Source organism: Channa argus, chromosome 2 (genome assembly GCF_033026475.1).
Source record: "Channa argus isolate prfri chromosome 2, Channa argus male v1.0, whole genome shotgun sequence".
Lineage (NCBI taxonomy): Eukaryota > Metazoa > Chordata > Actinopteri > Anabantiformes > Channidae > Channa > Channa argus.
The window spans coordinates 13,399,703-13,420,365 of NC_090198.1; the positions used below are offsets into that span (position 1 = coordinate 13,399,703).

The following is a 20,663-nucleotide window of genomic DNA, read 5'->3' on the forward strand; positions in this document are numbered from 1 at the left end:
TTTCTATCCTATCTTCTTTTTTCTTTCAGTGGTTTTTCACTCCAGCTTCTTATTTTTCTTTTCTCCTATTGCTCGCATTTCTTCCTCCTCTTTTTCGCACTTTTTCTCTTATCTATTTTTCTCATCATTCCTTTTTTCCTTGTCTTCCTCCCCCCTCCACTTTCTTTTTTTCCGCTTTGTCCTCTCTTCCTCTGCTCCTCCTCTTTTCCTCCCTGTGTCCTTTAACTTTCTCTCCCTCTCTTTCCACGGTTTGTTTCCTCTCCTCCTACATTTCCTTCTCTATCTTCCTCTCAAATTCATACCTTTCCAAATGCTCTTGTCTATTTCAAGACATCCTTCTTTTCTTTTATGTTGACTCTCCTCCTTCCTTTAATTATTCTTATTTTCCCCTTTATATTTTTCCATTTTCTTACTTAACTTTTCTTTCCCCTCTCTTCTCATTCCTCCACTGTCTCTCATTCCTCTCCTCTCTTATTAAACTTTCTGTCTCTGCAGTCTCATTTTAGAGAAGTAATGAACCAACTCCCACATAACACATTCACAAGTCAGTTATCCATAGCATGTTGCCATGGTTTCCCATTTGATACCAGGTTTACACAGCAAGTACATGGCCACAATATTAGTAACATTAATTACTCTACATATAGATGCGTCCTCTTAGATATTAGGTGCTGCTGTCAGTCCCAGGACACATGTTAACATGTAAAGGAGGACGATCGCTTGAGAAGCTGCAGTCGTCCTGCAATTCTTGCCTGCAACTTTCTGCAGAAACCTTCAGTCACCAAAAAGCAGAGGAGGTGTGAAAGTTACACTAAACAATATTTTTGTGATTTATTTGTCTGTAATTTAACATACGAACTAAAAACACTGCATCCCAATTCCCTCTTCAAGATTAAACATTGTGTTTGACAAGGAAAACAGTGATTAAAGTGTTTAAACAGCACATGTTATGTAAGAAGAAAGACAAATTAGTATGGTAAAATTAATCACAATTTCAACATATTATTTAATTTCTGTCACATTCCCCACTGCTGGCATTTCTTATTGCTGTAAGGACATGGTCTTTTATGAAATTTGAATTTTTATACATAGACTTGATTTGAGTTTCTCACACATTTGGTCCTAAATTCTGCTAAAGTTAATTTAAGTTACTGGATTGGAAATGACCTGTGCTCCCTCTGATCTTTATGAGAAATTTCAGAAGTGTGTGTTTGTGTGTGTGTGTGTGTGAATGTTTGCCTAACAAAGAGGACATGAATTTCTTTACCTTTATCTGAATTAAATTATTTATATTGCATGTTTATTACATGGAAATTATGCATTTACATCCCTCAAATTCTAGGAAATACACAAAAATGTTTATGATAAAATTGTTGAATTAAAATTAAATAGATAAAAAAATAGATAAAAATAGATAAAATTGTTCTTGATTTCTTACACAACATTGTTTCCTTCGGTGTAAAGAAAATAACTATAAAACTAATGCAGAAATACTCTTAGGTGTGAGCATTTAAACCATAAAAAGGTAATCAATGGCAATCACATGTAACACATTTTAGGAAAGCTGGCAATCAACCAAGGACTAATTAACCTCTGAACAATATCAAATATTCATCAATTAATTAACATGGCAACAAGTCTTTAGTGCTGTTCTCTGAAAATGAAATTTTATATCCAAACATAACATTTTCCTGGTGCAATTTGGCACGGAGTTTTCACTCATGCCCGTAAATTGAATTTTGATGACTAACAGAATGCAGATTGGCTTGAAAAATAATTACATTGCATCTGCGAAATGATTCAGTTGCTTGTCTTTTAACCACTTCACTGAGGATGAGAGGTGGCAAAGATTATGCAAATTGGGAAGAAAAGTGTTCAAAAAAGAGCAGACAAGGTGCAGAAGGTAGCCCTGCCACTTCAACTAAAAGCAAAATATGGACTTATACATCACCCCTGGAAAAAATGAATTTCCCCTTGGGATTTATAAAGTATCTATCTATCTATCTATCTATCTATCTATCTATCTATCTATCTATCTATCTGTCTGTCTGTCTGTCTGTCTGTCTGTCTCTCTGTCTATCTCTCTGTCTATCTGTCTATCTGTTAATGAGACTCCTACTTATGGCCCTTTGGCTGCTGCCTAGGGCTGCTACAGATGTGATGATCTCACTCTGTCAAAATCTGTGTCTTTTTAATGCTGTCAAACTGTTCCCCGCATGTATATCTTATTCAGACAGAATACAGAGGAAAAGGATCTGATTTCTTCTCACTGTACCCTCAAGTTTGACAAATGAGGAGCATACTGAATAAAGATATAAACAATGTTATGAAGAGTGACTTATGATTGACTTTGAAAAGTAAGACTGCTTCACATTATTTTCTGTGTCGTTAATGTATTTTAAAATGAGAAAATAGGAATTTTCCCCATTAATCAATGTGAAATAACAAAAAAATGTTTTTTTTTTAATATCTGCAAATGAAATAAAATTCAAAAACTGAAATTGCTGTAGCAAAATAATTTTGATTGGTTGTCGTAGCACTCCAAATTGTTTTCAGATGCCTTTGGTTTGCTTCCAACGAACATATGTGTAAAACTCCAACAATCCTTCATTTACATTTATTTTGGAGAACTTCAAGGATTGTGTCCAGCACTGCTCATCACCTTGCTAATACCATCCGCCATTCTACGGGGGCGTTTCTTAGTAGCAGAGGCGGGGAGACTGTTAAGAATTGAGAGAAATACAGGAACCTCCCTGTATTAGGCTGCAGTCATCTTTCTCTCCTGTTCTAGTAAAACCTGCTTCAGAGTGCATGAGACCCACGACAGGACTGGTGTTGATCATTTGGCATTTGGTGCAGATAAGTCTAGAGTGAAATGAGGTAAAGACACTTTGTCCTCTAGGGGTTCAGTCAAAGCCCAGATTTAAACCCCACAGAAAATCTATGAATAGACCTGAAGATGAAAGTTCACAGAGATTTCCCATCCAATCTGACAGAGCTTGAAAACATTTGCCAAGAAAAATAATATAAAGTGCCCAAATCCATGATTTACTAAAAATCTGCACCAGAATTACTGAAAGCAGTGTTAAAGTTTTGTTTTTAATACTTCTAAATATTGAATTTGGAGTCCATCTGAAATTGAATTGAAGAGGTGAATGAAGTTGAATCACTTAATAAGGCCAAACTGGCATTTGAAGTAGGAGTACGGAAAGGGCCTGCTAAGTCAGAACAGCAGAAAGGAGCTGAGGTGTAAACACAGTGTAAGCTCTGAGAGAAATGACTTATACAAATACCGCCATAATAAAATACAACATGTAGCACACACAATATGTAATAATAGTGTTACTGAATTTCTTCCATGTTCCCTAAGGTGCCATCCGTGGTTGGTAGAGTTTCCCTTAATGACTTGTCTCAGGCAATCTCTATAAGAAGGTTTTAGGTCGGTGCATAACATGTTCTCTGTGTTGTTTTCGGCATCTTACTTTCAACCTGTCTCTAAATCTCTCATCCTTTTTCACTGTCTGCATGCCTCTCCTTCACATCTGTCTCTAAACTCTGTCTCCCCTTACGTCTCCCTCTCTGCTGGCCTTCCCCCCTGTGCAATAAAACACATCACTGCTCCACTGACTGATTTTCCTCTGTGGTTTGTAGTGTAGCTCAACGTGAGGTTAAGAGCATCTAAATATAAAGCTGATGGGAGTGGAGTTGATCTTTTCCACTGATCTTGTTCCTCTTTCCCACTCGAATGTGTTCCTCTGGGTTGCCATTCTCCAGTGGGTTCATATAGCCATCACAGATTCTGTGTTGAATCCTAGTGATTTATTTTCTAAAAGGATCAAAAAGTGAATGGTTTATGGTTCAACTACAAACTCCCAGTTTACACATTGTGAGGTATATAGGCTGCTATGTCTTTGCCAAAAGATGTAAGGAGCACACTCACCTGCAGATTATGTGGTGGGGTTAGAGTTGACACATTTTGTAAAACACATGCTTTACCATTTACCATTTTACATGCTATGACTGTTCAGGCCATGTCAGCAAGTTCATGGCAGTTCAGCCAAACTGCATAAGCATCTAAAGCTCTTCATGTAAGTTGAAAATGTTACTGGTTGGTGTGATCATTACTCCTCTATGTTCTGACTGTGAGGACAATTCCTATTTGTGTGAGTCTGGTGGAAGACATGAGGAATACAATCTACATTACACCTAGTTGTGTGCATAACTAGTTTAAAGTTAATGTAAGTCTAATATGAAGCTTTGATGCTCTTAACCAACAAAGTGTGTACAGTAACTTCAAAATGTATATTGTTAGTGTGACATCAGTGTGTTTTGTTTGATCGTTGACAGCTGATTTGTAAGGGATTAAATTAGCTAACTTTGGAAGTTACCACTGGGTGGTATTAAATTCTATATTACAACATGGTTGAAGATTAGTATTTTTTCCAACACTATTGTAGACATTATATATAATCATTTGTTTAGGATTAGGATGTGCTTCACAGTAAGATACAATACTAGTGAGACACCATGTGAATTTACTGTGCAAGCTACCAAATGATGGCCAGTGTTAGAGCTAATACAGAACAAAATTGCACTCCTTCATTAGTCATGGCTTCTCTAATCCAGCAGCCTGGTAATTTTATGTGAATTTGCTGGCTACATCCTGTCATAAGGCAACAAACACAGATCTTGCTTCGAATCTGAGGATACATCACTGTAAATGTGCCATGTGACATTTTCTGTGATGTTGTTTTAGTAGGTTAGTAGGGCTGGGATAAGTGTAATTTTGTAGAGCTCAGTAGTCCTGAGGATTCTCAGGAGAGGCTGAGGATTATTTTAACTATATCTGGATTAATTCCCATCTTCTTGCTGAACTAAAACTCTCAGCTTTCCACTGTCTGGGCTGTCATAAAATCTTCACATATTCCCGATGGGAAAATCCACAGATGGAAGAGAAGTGAAGCCCTGTAGAAAATACTTAGTGCTCTTGTTTACATTGTGAAAGGAAACAGAGGGAAATGTAAAATGGTGTCTGTCTGCTTTTCTTCCTCTGGCTGTAACAAAGATTGATTTTGTGTGTGTGTATGTGTGTGTGTGTGAGTGTGTGTGTGAGAGAGAGAGAGAGAATAGCTATGCATTTTCAGTCTGTGGCACTGAAGTGGACAGTTGACCTATTATGAGGTACTGTATAACATGCAACTCAACTCATAGACTATTCAGCAACAGGAATTATCAACTGCATGTGTATAATATTAGTTTTTATTATTTCTAAATAAAAAGGCAGGAACAAATGGTGTTTTATATAACATGTGATTTCCAGCACATACTCAAGAAAAGTTCAAGTACCTCCTTAGAAATACTCTCACTTATAACTATCACTTCATATTGTTCAGTTAAGTCGAAAGTGCTAACTACATGGTCTATAATTTACATAAGTAAAAGTAATGTAAAATAGCAATATTCACATACAGTACCTCAAAATTAAGTAAATTATTTATATATACTTACTAAGTTTCCAACCTTAAAATTTGTGATTGTTGTCTTCTCTGTCCAATTTTGAAGTATAAAACCCACTGATCAAACAAACCCGACTGTGTCGTGGGCCAAAGTACACAGCCAAAACAAAGGTTTATATATATATATATATATATATATATATATACACTGTATATACTGTATATATACACACACATACACACGTGCGCAACACTTTTTGTTGTTTTATATAGACCCCACTCATCTCCTACGACACCGTTAAGTAGTTGGTTAAAAAAACTATACAGATTTTATTTTACTCAGTGCAGTAGCAAAACAAATTAAACTAATAATAAAATATTTTTGTAATCATCTAATAACACAGTTAATATATTGGACTCAGGGTTCTAGGACCAATTATCAGACAAGCATGACACTGACGGTAACGGTAACAGAAACTACATTAATTAACTATCAGATCTAAACCATGAACATTCTTTATTGAAGGGTTGTAGAGCTCTCATCATATATTTTAATCACTGGTCCATGACATTAATTAACCCTGCTCGTTTTGCTGTTGGCTGCAGGGCTGTGCTGCAGTTGCACATAAAAACAGTTAATGAACATATTATGAATTCTACTCTATTGAGGAGAGAAGGCTGAACAGGCAAAGACACCAGAGGCTGGGAGGTGGGCACAACAACCTTTTGAGAGCAGAAAAACATTCATTAGTCCAGGCAATGATAACAAACAGGAGCAGGTGTGGAGAGGGATCAAAACTAGTTCATAAAGTGGTTCATAATGCCAACAGGCAACAGGTTAACCCCGTTCATCATGTAGGAGATGAGAGTCCACAACAGGCCCAACACAAATCTGGCAAATGGATGTGGGAAACTGATATGCTGTATATTCTGCAGTTACAAAGGAAAATTGGTGCCAGCTATATAGTTACAGTGGGTGGAGCAGAGTAGGTAGGCTAACCGGTGGGAAAGCTAGGCAGACAGAACAGGGTGGAGAGAGGATGGTGAAAGATATGCAGAAAAAAGCAAGGGAAAGTTTTGGCAGGACTTGGGCAACTGGCTGTTCTGCGAAAAATGATAAACCAAGAATGCAAACAAAGTTTTGATCAAAACCTAAAACTTTGGGAATGCTGACAAATTTAGCATCATGTATATATGTATATATAGGATATTCATTACTTCTTCTCAACAGTGTGCTGCTGTACAGCTGCAGAGCAGGGTGTTTGAAATGCATTGGTTCGATTTGTTGTGTTTGGGGTATGTGATTCCCAAATGCAAGTGGTTCGCGAACAAGAACTTGTCGCACAAACTGGTGGGAATGCAGAAGGATGAGGTTGGTAAGAGCACATGCTCTTACTTTAATATGTTAGATGCAAGTAGAAATGTAAACTGACATTGTTTTCTCATTGTCAGTATCTGACAATACTTATACATAAGAGCACTGTCTTCTTATTTGTGTGTCTCAGAAAGAAAGGAGTTATGATGATGCATGCACATTCCTAAGATAAGTGACATTAAGATAAAAATTTTTTTATCAGTATCAAAGTACCAACATCTGAGTAATTGTTGCTATCGTAAACACACATGAATAAGACATTAACTGAATCTTTAAAAATTGAGTGTGTTGTTTGAAAGCACTTATTGTTCCTTATTCAACACACAGAAACAAAGTGCTTAATGTAAACATTCAGATATACTGTTTGTGTTCTCACTGAAACAGCTTAATTTAGAGAGTCTATTCAACATAAAGTTCAAAAGGTATGGAAGGTAATGAATTTATAGCAGTTGATGAAAAATAAATAAAAAATGCATTTTAAGTATGCGGCGTGGTGCAGAAGGTGTTCTATTTTTAAAATACAGTAGAATAGACTATTTCTGTTGTGTATGTAAATAGCTCGGGGGCTATCTACAGTAGCTGATGCAGTGCAGGGAGAAATGATATCTTTTGTTCTGTACAGCAGCATATTTGGTTTGAGATGAAACAATGGATTTGTGTTACTGGTGTTAATTTTCAGCTTATACAACTGATAAAGAGTGTGGGGAACAATAGCAATTAACAACAGGAAATTCATTTTCATATTCATTTAGCTCCAGGCGGAACAGTGGCTACTGCTAATTGTTTGCTCCAATCTAATTGTGTGACTTGCAATTAGTCACTCAATTGCCAGATTGGCAGAAAAACACCTTACTCAAGGATGTACAAGTTAATGTCGATGTTTTATAAAAGCATGTGTTCAGCTGATGGAACACATAATGAGGTATGTAGAGGGCTGGTAAAGGTTGTGACTTTGTATAAGTTGGGGCTCATTGCCCTACTGCACTGTCCAAAGATATGGCTGTAAAGCTGAAAGTGGCTGTTTATTTTTCATGTCAAAGTTTCCACTTTAGAGGTGTAACATACAGTAGCACTGTCCTCTGTTTCACGCACAGGAGATAAAATACAAAAGTAGATGAAACAGGAAGAAGCAGAGAAATAAGTGTTTAAAATCTTTCATTTATATAGACAAGAAAATTAGCACTTTTTATCCCAAAGATGAAAGAAAAATTGCGCCACCTCATGTACCTCACAATTAAAGTGGTAGAGGTTGTAGTTGCAGTGAAAAACATCTTGGAATGACTCACTTTTCATAATTTATGGGCAAATGTGCTTGAGAGCAGAGCAGGATTGTTGTTATTAGGAAGGCAGGCAGCACTGTCGCCTGTTGTTTGTGAATTGTAGATGTTCAGACTGGGAATTATTTCTTTGCTTCTTACAAATCTTTCTCCACAAGGAACATAAACATGTTTGTTTCCTTATGCAAAGCAGCCCAGAGTTTTGCATAGGAATACTTACTGAGGATACTTAGCGTGAAGTCTGAGCATACTGAATGTTTCAATGCATAGAATGTATGTCAGCTTCATTCTGATTAAATCATGTGTCTTTATCCTAATTTTCACTAAGCTTATGTGTGTTATTTGCAACGGTGACAACATATAACATTTAAATATTTGCAGCAATAGCAAGATACACAGTAAGATGTAGGCACCAAAGTCCGACTGTCAGTAAATGAACAGTTGCACGTTTTTGTTCTTTTGTTCTTCAAGCTCGTTAAATGTTAATGTCTTTAATTTGAGTTGGTTTAAATCAATATAGAATGAACTGTGTGGGAAATATATCCTTTTTGATACATAGTGCTTGTTGTGGGGACTCACATAACCCTGGAAATCTGTTCAGTTGCTTTGGACATAAGTCTAGCAACATTGTCAAGCTAAATGATGAAATATCAAGTAAAATACAGTAGCAAGCCTCTGTATACCTCTGCATTAATCATGTTGCTTCTGTCAGCAGTGAAATCATTAATAAAAGCCAGTGAATCAGTTCCACTGGTGGTTCATATATGCCCAAGCTGTAACAGAAACAGCAATATATTTGACATGAAGTCCATTTTTGATCAGTCTGTACGACGTTATTCCTCTACCATGGCAGTTTTTAAAGGTTTTTGTGAACTACAACCTAATCGCAAGGCTCACCAGAGGCTTGCACTGTTGTAATACTATCTTAAGATGAATCCTCAGAGTTTATAGACACAAAGTCTTCTCTTGTCCATGTATATCGGCCTTCATACTGTGCAGTCACAAATTTTTCACCTTTCAAATGCTCCTCATCCAGGTCATTTGCCATTTTCTGTTTGCCTTCTGTAATCTTTTCAGCCTCATTTTCATCTTCACCTGCATGTTCACTTTACTTACTTATACTGACAGACAACTCCACCTTAATCTAAAGGCCAACTCTCAACTCTTCCAAGTCTGAGCCATGTGTGAGCTTTAGTGCATGAATTCATGATAAAGCAACACGCACGAAACACCACTGGCTAACTGTCCTATTACATTCAAACCCTCACATTATAGGCCCATTTTTATATTATAATATTTGTTTTATCTAACACAAAATTGTTTTAATATTGATATCTTTAACATTGCATCTATCATTTTATTTTAAACAGAATGTACAAAAAATGTGTAACTGTCCACATAGTACTTACAGTCTGCTCCATAAGGTGACGTGTGGTCGGCCCGTGGTGTCGATTGCACCTGCTGGCAACTGTTGGTTTCCTCTGTGTAGTCACAGAGACTGATGGCTGCTGTGTTAAAATGCAGGGTTAAATAAAGACTCTCATCTGGCTGCTTGCATCCAAACCTAAAAGCTCTGCAGTCATGACATGCTAAATTAATATAATGAAATGATGACAAGATATCATGATTATTTTAACTTTAATTTAAATTTAATTGCATATTTTCATGGTATATCATGGTCTAATTTGCATTTATGATTTTGCACTTGCACTCCAGAGTTAGATTGTGCTGGCAGGAGGTTTATTATGGCTTTTTAGATGTTCCTCTACTCAGCAACATTTTCCAGCTTTTCCTTCTGACCAACATGAGTTTGTGTAAGAAAGATATTAAAACATAGAATAAGTCCCCAAGTCATCTGTAGCACAGGGACAGAGTTCCTAGCCACCCACAAAAAAAAAAAAAAAAAAAAAAGCCAAGAGCTTCAATTTAAGTTTTTTTCTTTGGGTAGTTTAATTTCTTGTTACGACGCCTGCTGCTACATTAATTTTTACAACTAATAGTGAATAAGAATTAATCACGCTAAACCGAATCTTACATAGTACAAATTTGATGATGCATTGATTCCCTGCTCAAAGAATTTATTTGGTGCTGAATTAAATTATTCAACTTAAACATGCAGTCTAACCAAGCACAGCACCTAGCACAGTGCTACTCTTTTGTTGAAGGGTTACCTCATCTCAGTCACCAGTCTCCTTTAATCTTGGTGTGTTTCAGTGGGATGTCAGAGAGGGAATCTTTAGGTGTGACTTTGACCAGATCTTTGACCTGAGAGGCTTAGAGAGGGCAGCCCTCCGGCAGCTGTCACATCTTATTAACTGCAGCACACCTGGCCAACGCACAACTGCAATATACACACACACACACACACACACACACACACACACACAGCTAAACAGTTTCATTCTATCAATTAGTCTCTCCAGGATTTCACAGACATTTTTTATGACAGTTTCAAAAAAACAAAATTTTCAATTATTTTTATAACAGATGAAATCCCAATGCCCCACAGAATTAAGGGAGGATTGACTGAATTAACTGTTGCAATCACAAAATTGCTAATTGTTGGAGAGATCAGTATACTGTGTGTGTGTGTGTGTGTGTGTGTGTGTGTGTGTGTGTGTGTGTGTGTGTGTGTGTGTGTGTGTGTGTGTATTCTTAACATGGCCAAAGCTATATATTGTGACTTTCGCAGATTAGTCACTAGATTAGTGTGATCAGTCCAGCACAAATGATGCTGCATAATGAATATTGTACTTATAGACACAATTGTACACATTTGCAGACCGGCTAAAGGCCTTATGATGGTGGTAACAAATCTTCATTATGAAAAATTACCTCTGCCAGGAGTTTGATTAGAACATCAACATCAGTTGCATCTATTTATATTTATTGGTTTTAATATTTTATTCATGGATAGTCTCTTCGACTCTGCAATTGTTGCTCACTTATAAATATCCTTAGATATGGCAAATGTTTTTATCCAAAGTCACTTTCAAGTGAGGAACGGACACCCACAAGGAGCAACTTGGAGCTTGGGTAACAGACACTTCAACATATGGGCAGGGGGTTGAACCACAATGTTGAGATTTATGGACAACCCACTCTACCTCCTGAGCCACACTTACATAGAATTTTTTTTTTTAAATCCTGCAGGACAAGCTGCGATTTATCGCACCTTCATTTGTTGATTTGCTTAAGAAATTAGGTTTCCCCCTTCAGTGACAACATGAGATATGCACAGACATGGCAATTAATAAGCAATCCCTCACTAGTTTTCCTTGCCATGCTTTGCATTTACGTGCTTGAAAGTGTGACTGAAGGTCACACTTTAACCATCGAAGTGTGTGTGTTTTTGCTTGCGCACATGCATGTGTGTGTGCAGGTCAGATTTATAGCCAGAAGCAACAAAGAGAGAGAGCTGCTGATGAGGAGCAGAGCGCATACCATACATAATGGATGAGAGAGATTTACTCTCTCAAGAAGGAGCCAAGACCTAATGCCATAGAGATGGGTGTGTGTATGGATGCCACACACCAGAGACAAGGCAAGCTGAGTAGAAACAGCAGGATGAGCAAGAAGAAGAAACAGAATAAAGAAATAAAGTGCATAGAGGAAACAAATACTGGCAAATAGCGTTAGCTCTGAAAGACTTTGATCCCTGCTGTGGCAGAAAGGCTGCAGATATGTTGGCTGTCTAATATGGGCAGCTGCTGACCCAGCTCTGCTGATCGGCTGTGGTTTGCTCTGATTGGATCAACCTCCACCACAGATCAAAGAAAAAGCAAAAAGAAAACGAGAAAAAAAACTAAAAAAAAAAAAAAACGATGACACAAATGAGTTGAAGTTTTAGGTCCATGTTCTTTGACTGATCGAATAATTTATAGTGACTCTGATGCCACTGTCTGCGTTTGTGTCCTCAGATATTGACGAGTGTGCAGAGGGCCTGATTGAGTGCCATAACCACTCCCGCTGTGTCAACCTGCCTGGCTGGTACCACTGTGAATGCAGAAGTGGTTTCCATGACAATGGCTCCTACTTGCTCGATGGGAGCTCCTGCATTGGTGAGCAGACATTGAATTGAAAACATCCTCATCACTGCTTGAAATACCGACTCTTCACCCTCTATGCCCACCACCACCTGCTGCAGCCTCCCCCCTCCCCTCTCTCCTACTGTGTCCAATTACACAGGAATTCTGAATACTTCAAGTCCCTTTTATCTCTGGTCTGCTACATGACTGCTAGTCTGTCATTCTTTGTTTCATTTATCCTCCTTGATAATCAAGCATGCAGACATAAGCATTACAAGGAGGCTAATCAGAGGTTTGCTAACCTTCACTGTTTGAGATTGAACCATGCAGTGTGAAAACCACACAAAACCCTTAATGAGATATTTGAAACGAAGACACATCAAGGCGGAGTTAAAATGGAAATAGAGAAGCAGCAGACTTTGAGTTCATTTTAATACTTTGGAATTTGTCAGATTGTGCATCTCACAGTGTATGTTAACTCCTGTTGCAACATGTTGGAACAAACAATTTAAATAGTTCAGGTACAGTAACTAACACTGCTTTGTTTTGGTTTTTTTTGGTTTGATTTATCATAAATTAACTTACATCAAGCATCAATTGTACGGCAAAAAATAAAAACAAGGTCATGTTTCAGCTAAATTTTCTCCAGCATAGATTCTGCAACTCACTCCCATCCCAGAAATGTGTTCTACCCTGTCAGGTAACAGTTTTAGGAGGCGATGATGAGCTGAAATCAACTTCAAGTACTTCTTGCACTTGCCTAGTGGTGCTTTTTTTTATTTATTTTGATAGCCCTGGTTGATGTGATTTAAGCACTTCTTACAGCCAATTTCTGGTTTCTGAAATGTTCTTTGAAAAGATACAGTAAATCTAAGTTATACAATTCATTATTTTTTTTATTATTATTATTTTTGTTTTCAAACTCAGACTCATTCCCTTGGCTTATTTTCTGTAAAGATCAGAAATCAGAACACATTTTTAATGAACCCACACTGTACACCCCCCTACACATAATATATTTACATTCAGGATGTCCAGGATCACATTTCTGAAAATTTAGAGTCTGACGGTCACTTTGAAGAAGAGGATGAGACTGAGCATCAGCTGGTTCCAAAACGAAGATGAGTCAGGACCAGGTCTAGGACCAGAACAAGCCCATCAGCAGCTAGCCGATGGTGAATATGGATGGATCAAAAAATACTGAAGTTGAACGGTCTCCTTGCCCAAGAAATGAACCATCCCACAAGGCTGCCAATGTGATAAAAGATGGAACCAGGGGCAACACGGATGGCAGTTACTCATGTGCAGGACATCAAGTCTTCTTATGAGCTTTTCATTCCAGATTCAATCCAGAAAATTATTCTGGAATGAACTGATTTAGAAGGAAGGCGTGTTTTTGAAGTAGGGTGGAAGGACATGGACCAAACCCATTTACATGCCTACTTTGAGGTTCTTAGTAGGTTAAACTTTTACTTATAATCAAAGCCTCATTTTCTTTAAAACAGTAATTTGACATCTGTCACAGATCTCTTAATTCAGTCACCTACTGGGCACCCACAACCTCTAATAGAAAATATGATTAGAATGTTCTGTTTATAAAACTCAATGTGTGGCTAAGGGGAGATGCCCTTGATAATAGCTTCACTGGTTTAAAAAAGGAAAAAGCCAATGTTTAGGATGAACCTTCTAAAGTGTAACTAGTGTAAAGATGGCGCAGAAAACGGATGGAAAAAATATTATGGCAGACAACAATACACATTGATTATATGAATGGCCTGCAATAGAACAAACTGATCCGATTTTCAGGTGTGTTGGCTGATTGTTCTACAAACACAAAATTTCTGTTATCAGAATGATTTGAAAGATGATAATAACATACTGAAAAACGCAAGTTTAATTGAACATCAGCTCATTTGTTTGGGCTCTTAGTCAGAGGGTTTCAACTTATTTTCTTATACAGTGGGATTTGCATGTCATTATGAAATGCCCTTATTCATATAGCTTCACTGGAGTTTTTAGTATAAATTCAAGTCACTATCAAATAGTGCATATGTGTACAGTATGTGTGTTACTCCGTAAACAGATGAGTGCATGTAGCAATGCCACTATGCAGTATTAGGTTGGAAGCCAGCAGGGAAATAAGTACGAAAAGACAATTTAACAGGATTTTATCCCCTTGACAATATCTTTCCAACAGCCTCTCACGAGTCACCCAAACAGAAAGTAGCATTTTGCAATTAAGAGAGTCAGTTTACCACATCAGCTGCTGCATGTTAGCCCCGAATATGTGATGGTTATGTAGGAAATCGTACAGATCACTAAGACAGGAATGGGTTTTTGGAGAAAGCAGACAGTCTCTTTGTCTTTGTATGTGATTATTGTATGTACAGGATTACATCTAGCAAAGAGGTTGTGTGGTTGTGTGGATGGTTTCCTGTCGAAGATTGGATTCAAAGTTTCAACCGTAATTCAGTAGCCAGAAATATACTCTTTCCTATTTGTTTGTTTCTTTGTTCCGACATGTAGAAATGATGTACTGATGAGCAGATAGTCAGAAGATATGGGATAAACAGTGCTGTACATTAGAATAAGAACCAGGGAATAATTTCTATTTTTTTATATAATGTGTCGCTACAATAGGCAGAAGACATGAAACCAGTATTTGTGACATACAGTTGTTCTAAAATTAAGAAAATGTTCAGTGACAACATGCACATTCGTAATAACATGGATAAGCTAAAAATCCCAGCTTGGTACACAGCTTAACTCAACAAGATGTAGTGTTGTCAACTTCTTACAGCATGTTGGTAATATGTCATATATTATTGTTTATATAATATTATTGGTTATTGCAGGCTTTAAGAAAAAACAATTCCTATAAGCCATTGAGCCTCACGGGTTTGACCTCAAGTTCAGACATCTCTGACATAACATCAGGACAGAGATGCTTTGACGAAAGGAATTTTCATTAGGACGGAGTTGTATATGTTATGTGTTATGAAAGGCTGCATCAGTGGTTATAAAGTCTGAGTTTACTGGATTGGGGTCTGTTGTCTCTTGTGTGTTGTTCTTGTGTGTTTCTTGTGTGTTATAATGCACTGTTGCTATATGTTAACAGGAGACTGTATTATAATGAGGTGTGCTCATTTTTTACATTGTAACACATATTATTCTCTAACATATAAGATTCATAGGTAATGCTTTATTTTCAGACTCCATTATGTTTGGGTGACATCCAACATTCACAGCATTATCAATTCTTATACATATTCATGTACAGTATATCATGAAGAGTTGGTTGTGATGCGACATAATACATTTCATTACACTATATTTTACTCCATTGTGTTCTGCTGCATATTGTTGTGGTGAAAAGCAGAGCAGCTGCAAGCAGCTGTCCTTTTTCTTTATTACTTTGACTAAGCTGCATGGGCTGTGTCTCAAAACATGTTTATTATTCCTAATGCTTTAGGGAGAGACAGGTGGCTTTAATAAACAGAGGCAGTGCATAAAGATGAGAATAATACACCATAAACTCTCACTGTCTCCCTGCATGACAGTAGGTGCATGTGCATCATTTTTCCCTCTGTGTGATGTACCTGACCTTTCCATATGTGCTCCCTAGAGACATAGAAAAGAAATATAATTTTTTTTTTAAATGTCCTCCATCCTAACTGACCACAGACTTGGTCCTACATTCTGATACAACCCATAGGAGCATCTCTCATGTCACATTGTGTATTGTTAAAACTCCCACCCACCCTGAACTCATACATCAATGAAATTTCATGCTCTATATATTTTTTCATATAATTTTTTGCTTTTGTCCCATTACTTACTAACAATCGACCTGTGGTCAGTAAAACGTTTCCCATGCGTTGTAATAAGCTGCTCAAGCAGACGTCCTATAAGACCCTAATTTAAAATTTGAAATACTTAGGGTCCATTTTACTTTCAATACCTCTAAGAGAGATTTCTTTAGTGTGTTCTTGTGTGGATATCTGAGTACATGTGTGTTGCTATGTCCATATGCTGCAGGATTAGTGCTTTCATGTCAGCTTATGTACTGTAGTTGTGAGTGTAAGTTTTTCATATGGTTGGTTGTGCTCAGCTGGGTTCTCCAAAGGGCTTTTGTATTTGGTTGCAAGACAGTTTTTCACATTTGGAAGTATGTTTCGTCTGTGAGCAGCAGCTTGTGGCTGAATGTGGTGGATGTAGCATGAAGAGCATTAATCCTTCACCACCCGAAGGTACTGTATGTCTGACTGGCTGATGGGGATTTCATTTAGTGTATGCAAATAGTCTGTCACAGGCACAGTAAACTCTAGGCTGAGCTGTTCTCTCCTCTAACTCTATCCAGCAAATGTGGTACTGCAACCAATTAGAGTATGTATTCAGCACTGTCACAGTGTGTTGTTGTCACTGTTTTGGCCATAGCCTTATGTAAACCCAGAGTAGGTCTGCCTGCTGGATTTCACTCTAATTAGTCACTGGAGAAAACCAAAATTTATTTTGCATGGTGTTCAGTGTGAGCCACTTGAGCCAGAGGTTCTCAAACATTTATATGTGACTCTCTGTAGTACAGTTTTTAATTTTTATTTAATTTTTTTTATATTACTAGCCTCTAAATACAGTAGGTAGAAAATTCGGGGTGAGCTTTGAATTTAGCTACTACTTTACTCAATAAGCTTGAATTTGCTACTGTTTCTGTGATTTACTATTGAACTTTTCCCACATCTGGAATGGGAGCGTGAACTAATTTAAGGTTTCATTTTAGATGTCTATTGCTTAATGCGACACATTTAGCACACAGTGAATGCTTTGAACAAACAGTAGTACTGTAATCAGTACAGTAGCTAAGATTTGACAATCTGGGGATTCAAATTCAAGTATGTGATAAATTAGCGACTTTTCAACCTCGAGTTTCAGCTCGTGGTCTGATGCTGTGCAGTGAACCAACATGATAATACCTCTTGGGCAGTAAACAACGGACTGAGCACACTCTTTGTCTTTTGCATTTTATTTATTCCTTATGTTAGCCCCACACCCAACGTACATTTACAAGTGACAACGTTTAGTCCAAGCACATGAATCTTTAGCCAAGTCTGATCACGGAGAGCTGAGTCTGACAAGTCTGAAATTGCATCCCGTACACAGGAATAATTCACTTCCTGATAAAACTTACTGTACTGAGAAACTGGGGAATGTTAAAACTCTCACTTTCCCATTTCACTGACCTCTGTAGAGAGTTAGTAGAATTGTCGACCATGTTCACAGTGTGCTTAGAGTTAAACACACAAACAAAAACATAAGTTCCTTTATTGAATTATTTAGTATGTGCTTTTTCTTTTTTCTTACTTTGGGCCTTTGTGCATGCAACACAAGTAGCGTGCTGTCAGTGTTGGTGTGATCGATGTCTGTAGGCAGCAGGTGCTGGCGGGGGACAGCAGAGTTACTGCTAAAGGGACTTTGGTCTTTTTCTCTGTGAACAGCTCAAATTTAGTGAGGATGAATTCAGTTAAATGTCAGGGCTTGTTAAAGGTAGGGACAACCCTTTGACATCCTATTTCCTGTGCCACACTGATAAAGAAAAGTAGATGAAAATGGTCTTTTTCCTTTGATGTTTCTGAATCCACTTACTATGACGGATGTGACTGAAGCTATGATGCCAGAATGTTTGCAAGATACAGCGTATTCTTTGTAATAAACAGGAAAGAGTGTGAAATACGACTTTCATTCTTCAAAATACAGTTCAAATGATCAGTTTGAAATAATTATGACAGAACATAAAAAAACGCAATTCCTTAGAATATGTTTAGAGAATGACAAAGACAATGAAATTGTTTATTCAGTAACCATGTATAAAATGTACAATATCATATCAGATAAGGTAGTTAATGTAACTAAAGCACAGTTACACGCCTGCGTGCTAACTCTGGATGCGGAATCTAACTGACCACAACAACTTCAGCTTTTACTCCTCCAAAAAATGAAAGCTGTTAATTTGAAGAAATTATTAAAGTAACCTGAGGCCTAAAATATTATTTTGTGTAGAACACAAATTATTATAATGTTACACTTTGTACCTGTTGGGCTTCATAGTGAATAGAACGTTTAATTAAAAGGAAATGTGGACCATATCTAACACAGAGTTAATGAAAGTCTGGAGTACCTGTTGACACCTGGGAAAGGGGGAATCTTTCATGTGCTTTGTACAACCATATATAAGGACAATATACAGCAAGCATTTATAATCTGTGTTTTTACAGACTGTTTTACAGAGAATTAAAACAACATGGCAGTTAACATAAGGATTATTATTTTTATACATTCAAAATGTGTAGTATAAATAGAATACTGTACAATGTTCAGCAGATCAATTGTACACATGAAAATGTCCAAATGGGCAAAAATATAATAATCAGTGAATATTTGATAATACAGGACATTTCTTTCTGGATCAAAGAGCTGTTGAGCTTCAAAGCACAGCCCCGTGTCATCTTGTTTATATCACAGCATAAACAAGCATAGATTTAATTTACTAACAAATGGATTTTTATTCAGACATGTTTTCATAAAAACAAGAATATTAGATATTAGAATATAACATGCAAACGCTATACAGACTTGCAAAGCTATCTGATGTAGTCTGTTATTGCTTGTTTTCTGAAGCTGTTATGTTAAACCGTCCTGGATTTTATTGATATTCGATATTGATAAACTGATTTTGTTTTGTATTTTCTATCCATAATGAGATTGACAGGACTGTGAAAAACACATTTAGACACACAAAATAATTTAATAGAAAACTGTCCAAAGAATTTTCCTTCACTGGTACCAGAACATGAGATGTAAGTATTTGTTTTGTTTTGTTTTTTTCCTCGCAGACATTGATGAGTGCACATTGCAGACACACACCTGCTGGAATGACACTGTGTGTGTGAATCTCCCTGGAGGCTACGACTGTGTGTGTACATCTGGTCCAGGCTGCAGCGGCGACTGCCCACAGGAAGAGGGGATCAGACGCAATGGGGAAGACTGGAAACCCAGCTTTGACCTCTGTGCTGTATGCTCCTGCAAGGTACAGAAGATAAACAAACATTCACATTCACTATACTAAGTGATGGTGGGGTCCACAACCTGGTTGAGGATGTTAATTCAGAGTTTTCGTTGTAGCTATCATTCAAAAGTATCACTTACATGTGGAAAAAATGTTTTTTTTTTGTTTTTTTTTACTTTTACCTTATAAATCTACAGAGTATGTGTTTAACAATCAAAGTGGACTAGTTTCACTTTCCAAGCATCCAAAAGGTGAAATCCCGTATCAATGTGTGCATCGCTTTGAGAAAAATCACGTGGCAAATACAGCTGCTGTGTGGTAAGGAAGAAAAGGGTCAAAGTGTGTTTATTGGGAAGAGCTACTTTTTGACTGTATGTGTACTGAAAGGAGGACAGGAAACTTTGTTTGGTGCTGTTTGTATTAGTTTTTCTTTCATAATTATTCACTGATATTTATGGAACCATCCACAAAAAGGACATTTTCTCCAGTGTGGGATGATTTTAATCTTGTAAATGTTTTCCTTTCCTGGTTCCACTTTTGCTCAATTTGCATTGGAGTTAATTGCATTCAAATTCCTTGCTCACATGAATGTGCTTTAAATTTTATATGCAGGTGTAATGTTGGCCCTGCGTTAGCTGTGTTAAATAAACAGTAGCTATTCATCAGTGCACCTCTACAAACTTGCTTTAAAGTTTTTATGTACTCTTTTATGTACTCCTGCCTCATCTGTACCTGTAGAGTTTTTTCCAAAGCAGCTGAACTGGTCACCTTGACCCTAACATGCTACAAAAAACTTCCCTTTGTAATAAAAATGTGTAGATAAAAAGTACACAAGCACTCCCACTATCACTTTTTTTTCATAAATGTTCAAAAAAAGTTTCAAAAATTCAAAAACATTAACAAAAATGTCATTTTGATTTAATTTACATTTACATTTAGTCATTTAGCAGACGCTTTTATCCAAAGCGACTTACAAGTAAGGTACAAGGCAGCAGAAATCTAAGTCAAATTTAATGTTTTTCACATGTTTTTCAGTTCGCACTTTATTATCAGCTGGTTATGTAAACAGAGAAGCTTCATCCACATGTCAGAAGGGATGAACTAAGTTCAGTCTCCTCACGCTTTCTCCATGTTGCCTGCGATGTTTATTGTAATCCAGCAGATGTCGCTATTGAGCGAGACATCAGCCCAGTGTCAGCCCAGTGTCAACACTGTGTCAGCACAGTTAGGGAACTGTACCATACACTCCATGAGGCGTCATCTACTCATCATTAATTAAGACACAGAGACAAAGAGCAAAAGAGAAAACATAGAAGAAATACGCTTGAAAATGAAAGAAAAAGTTGGATGGATTCACAATACAATACACGAATCTGAAACCATAAAGCAAAAAGCATATCATACAGACCTCACTCAGCGAAAAAACAGCACAGTGCACATGTCAGCTTTTCATTGGCCTACGCTACA

At 37.2% G+C, this 20,663-nt stretch overlaps 1 protein-coding gene across 3 annotated transcripts in view; it reads left to right on the forward strand.

The window, feature by feature from the left end:
- LOC137116597 (protein kinase C-binding protein NELL1-like) overlaps positions 1-20,663 on the forward strand; it is a 206,590-nt gene that overhangs the window by 174,180 nt on the left and 11,747 nt on the right. For 2 of the 3 annotated variants that reach the window (XM_067495587.1, XM_067495589.1), the window contains 2 exons: positions 12,029-12,169; positions 19,024-19,217. In XM_067495587.1, the coding sequence (XP_067351688.1) occupies positions 12,029-12,169; positions 19,024-19,217 (335 nt within the window). The remainder of the gene's footprint in view (positions 1-12,028; positions 12,170-19,023; positions 19,218-20,663) is intronic. The other variant, XM_067495590.1, reaches the window with a different exon arrangement.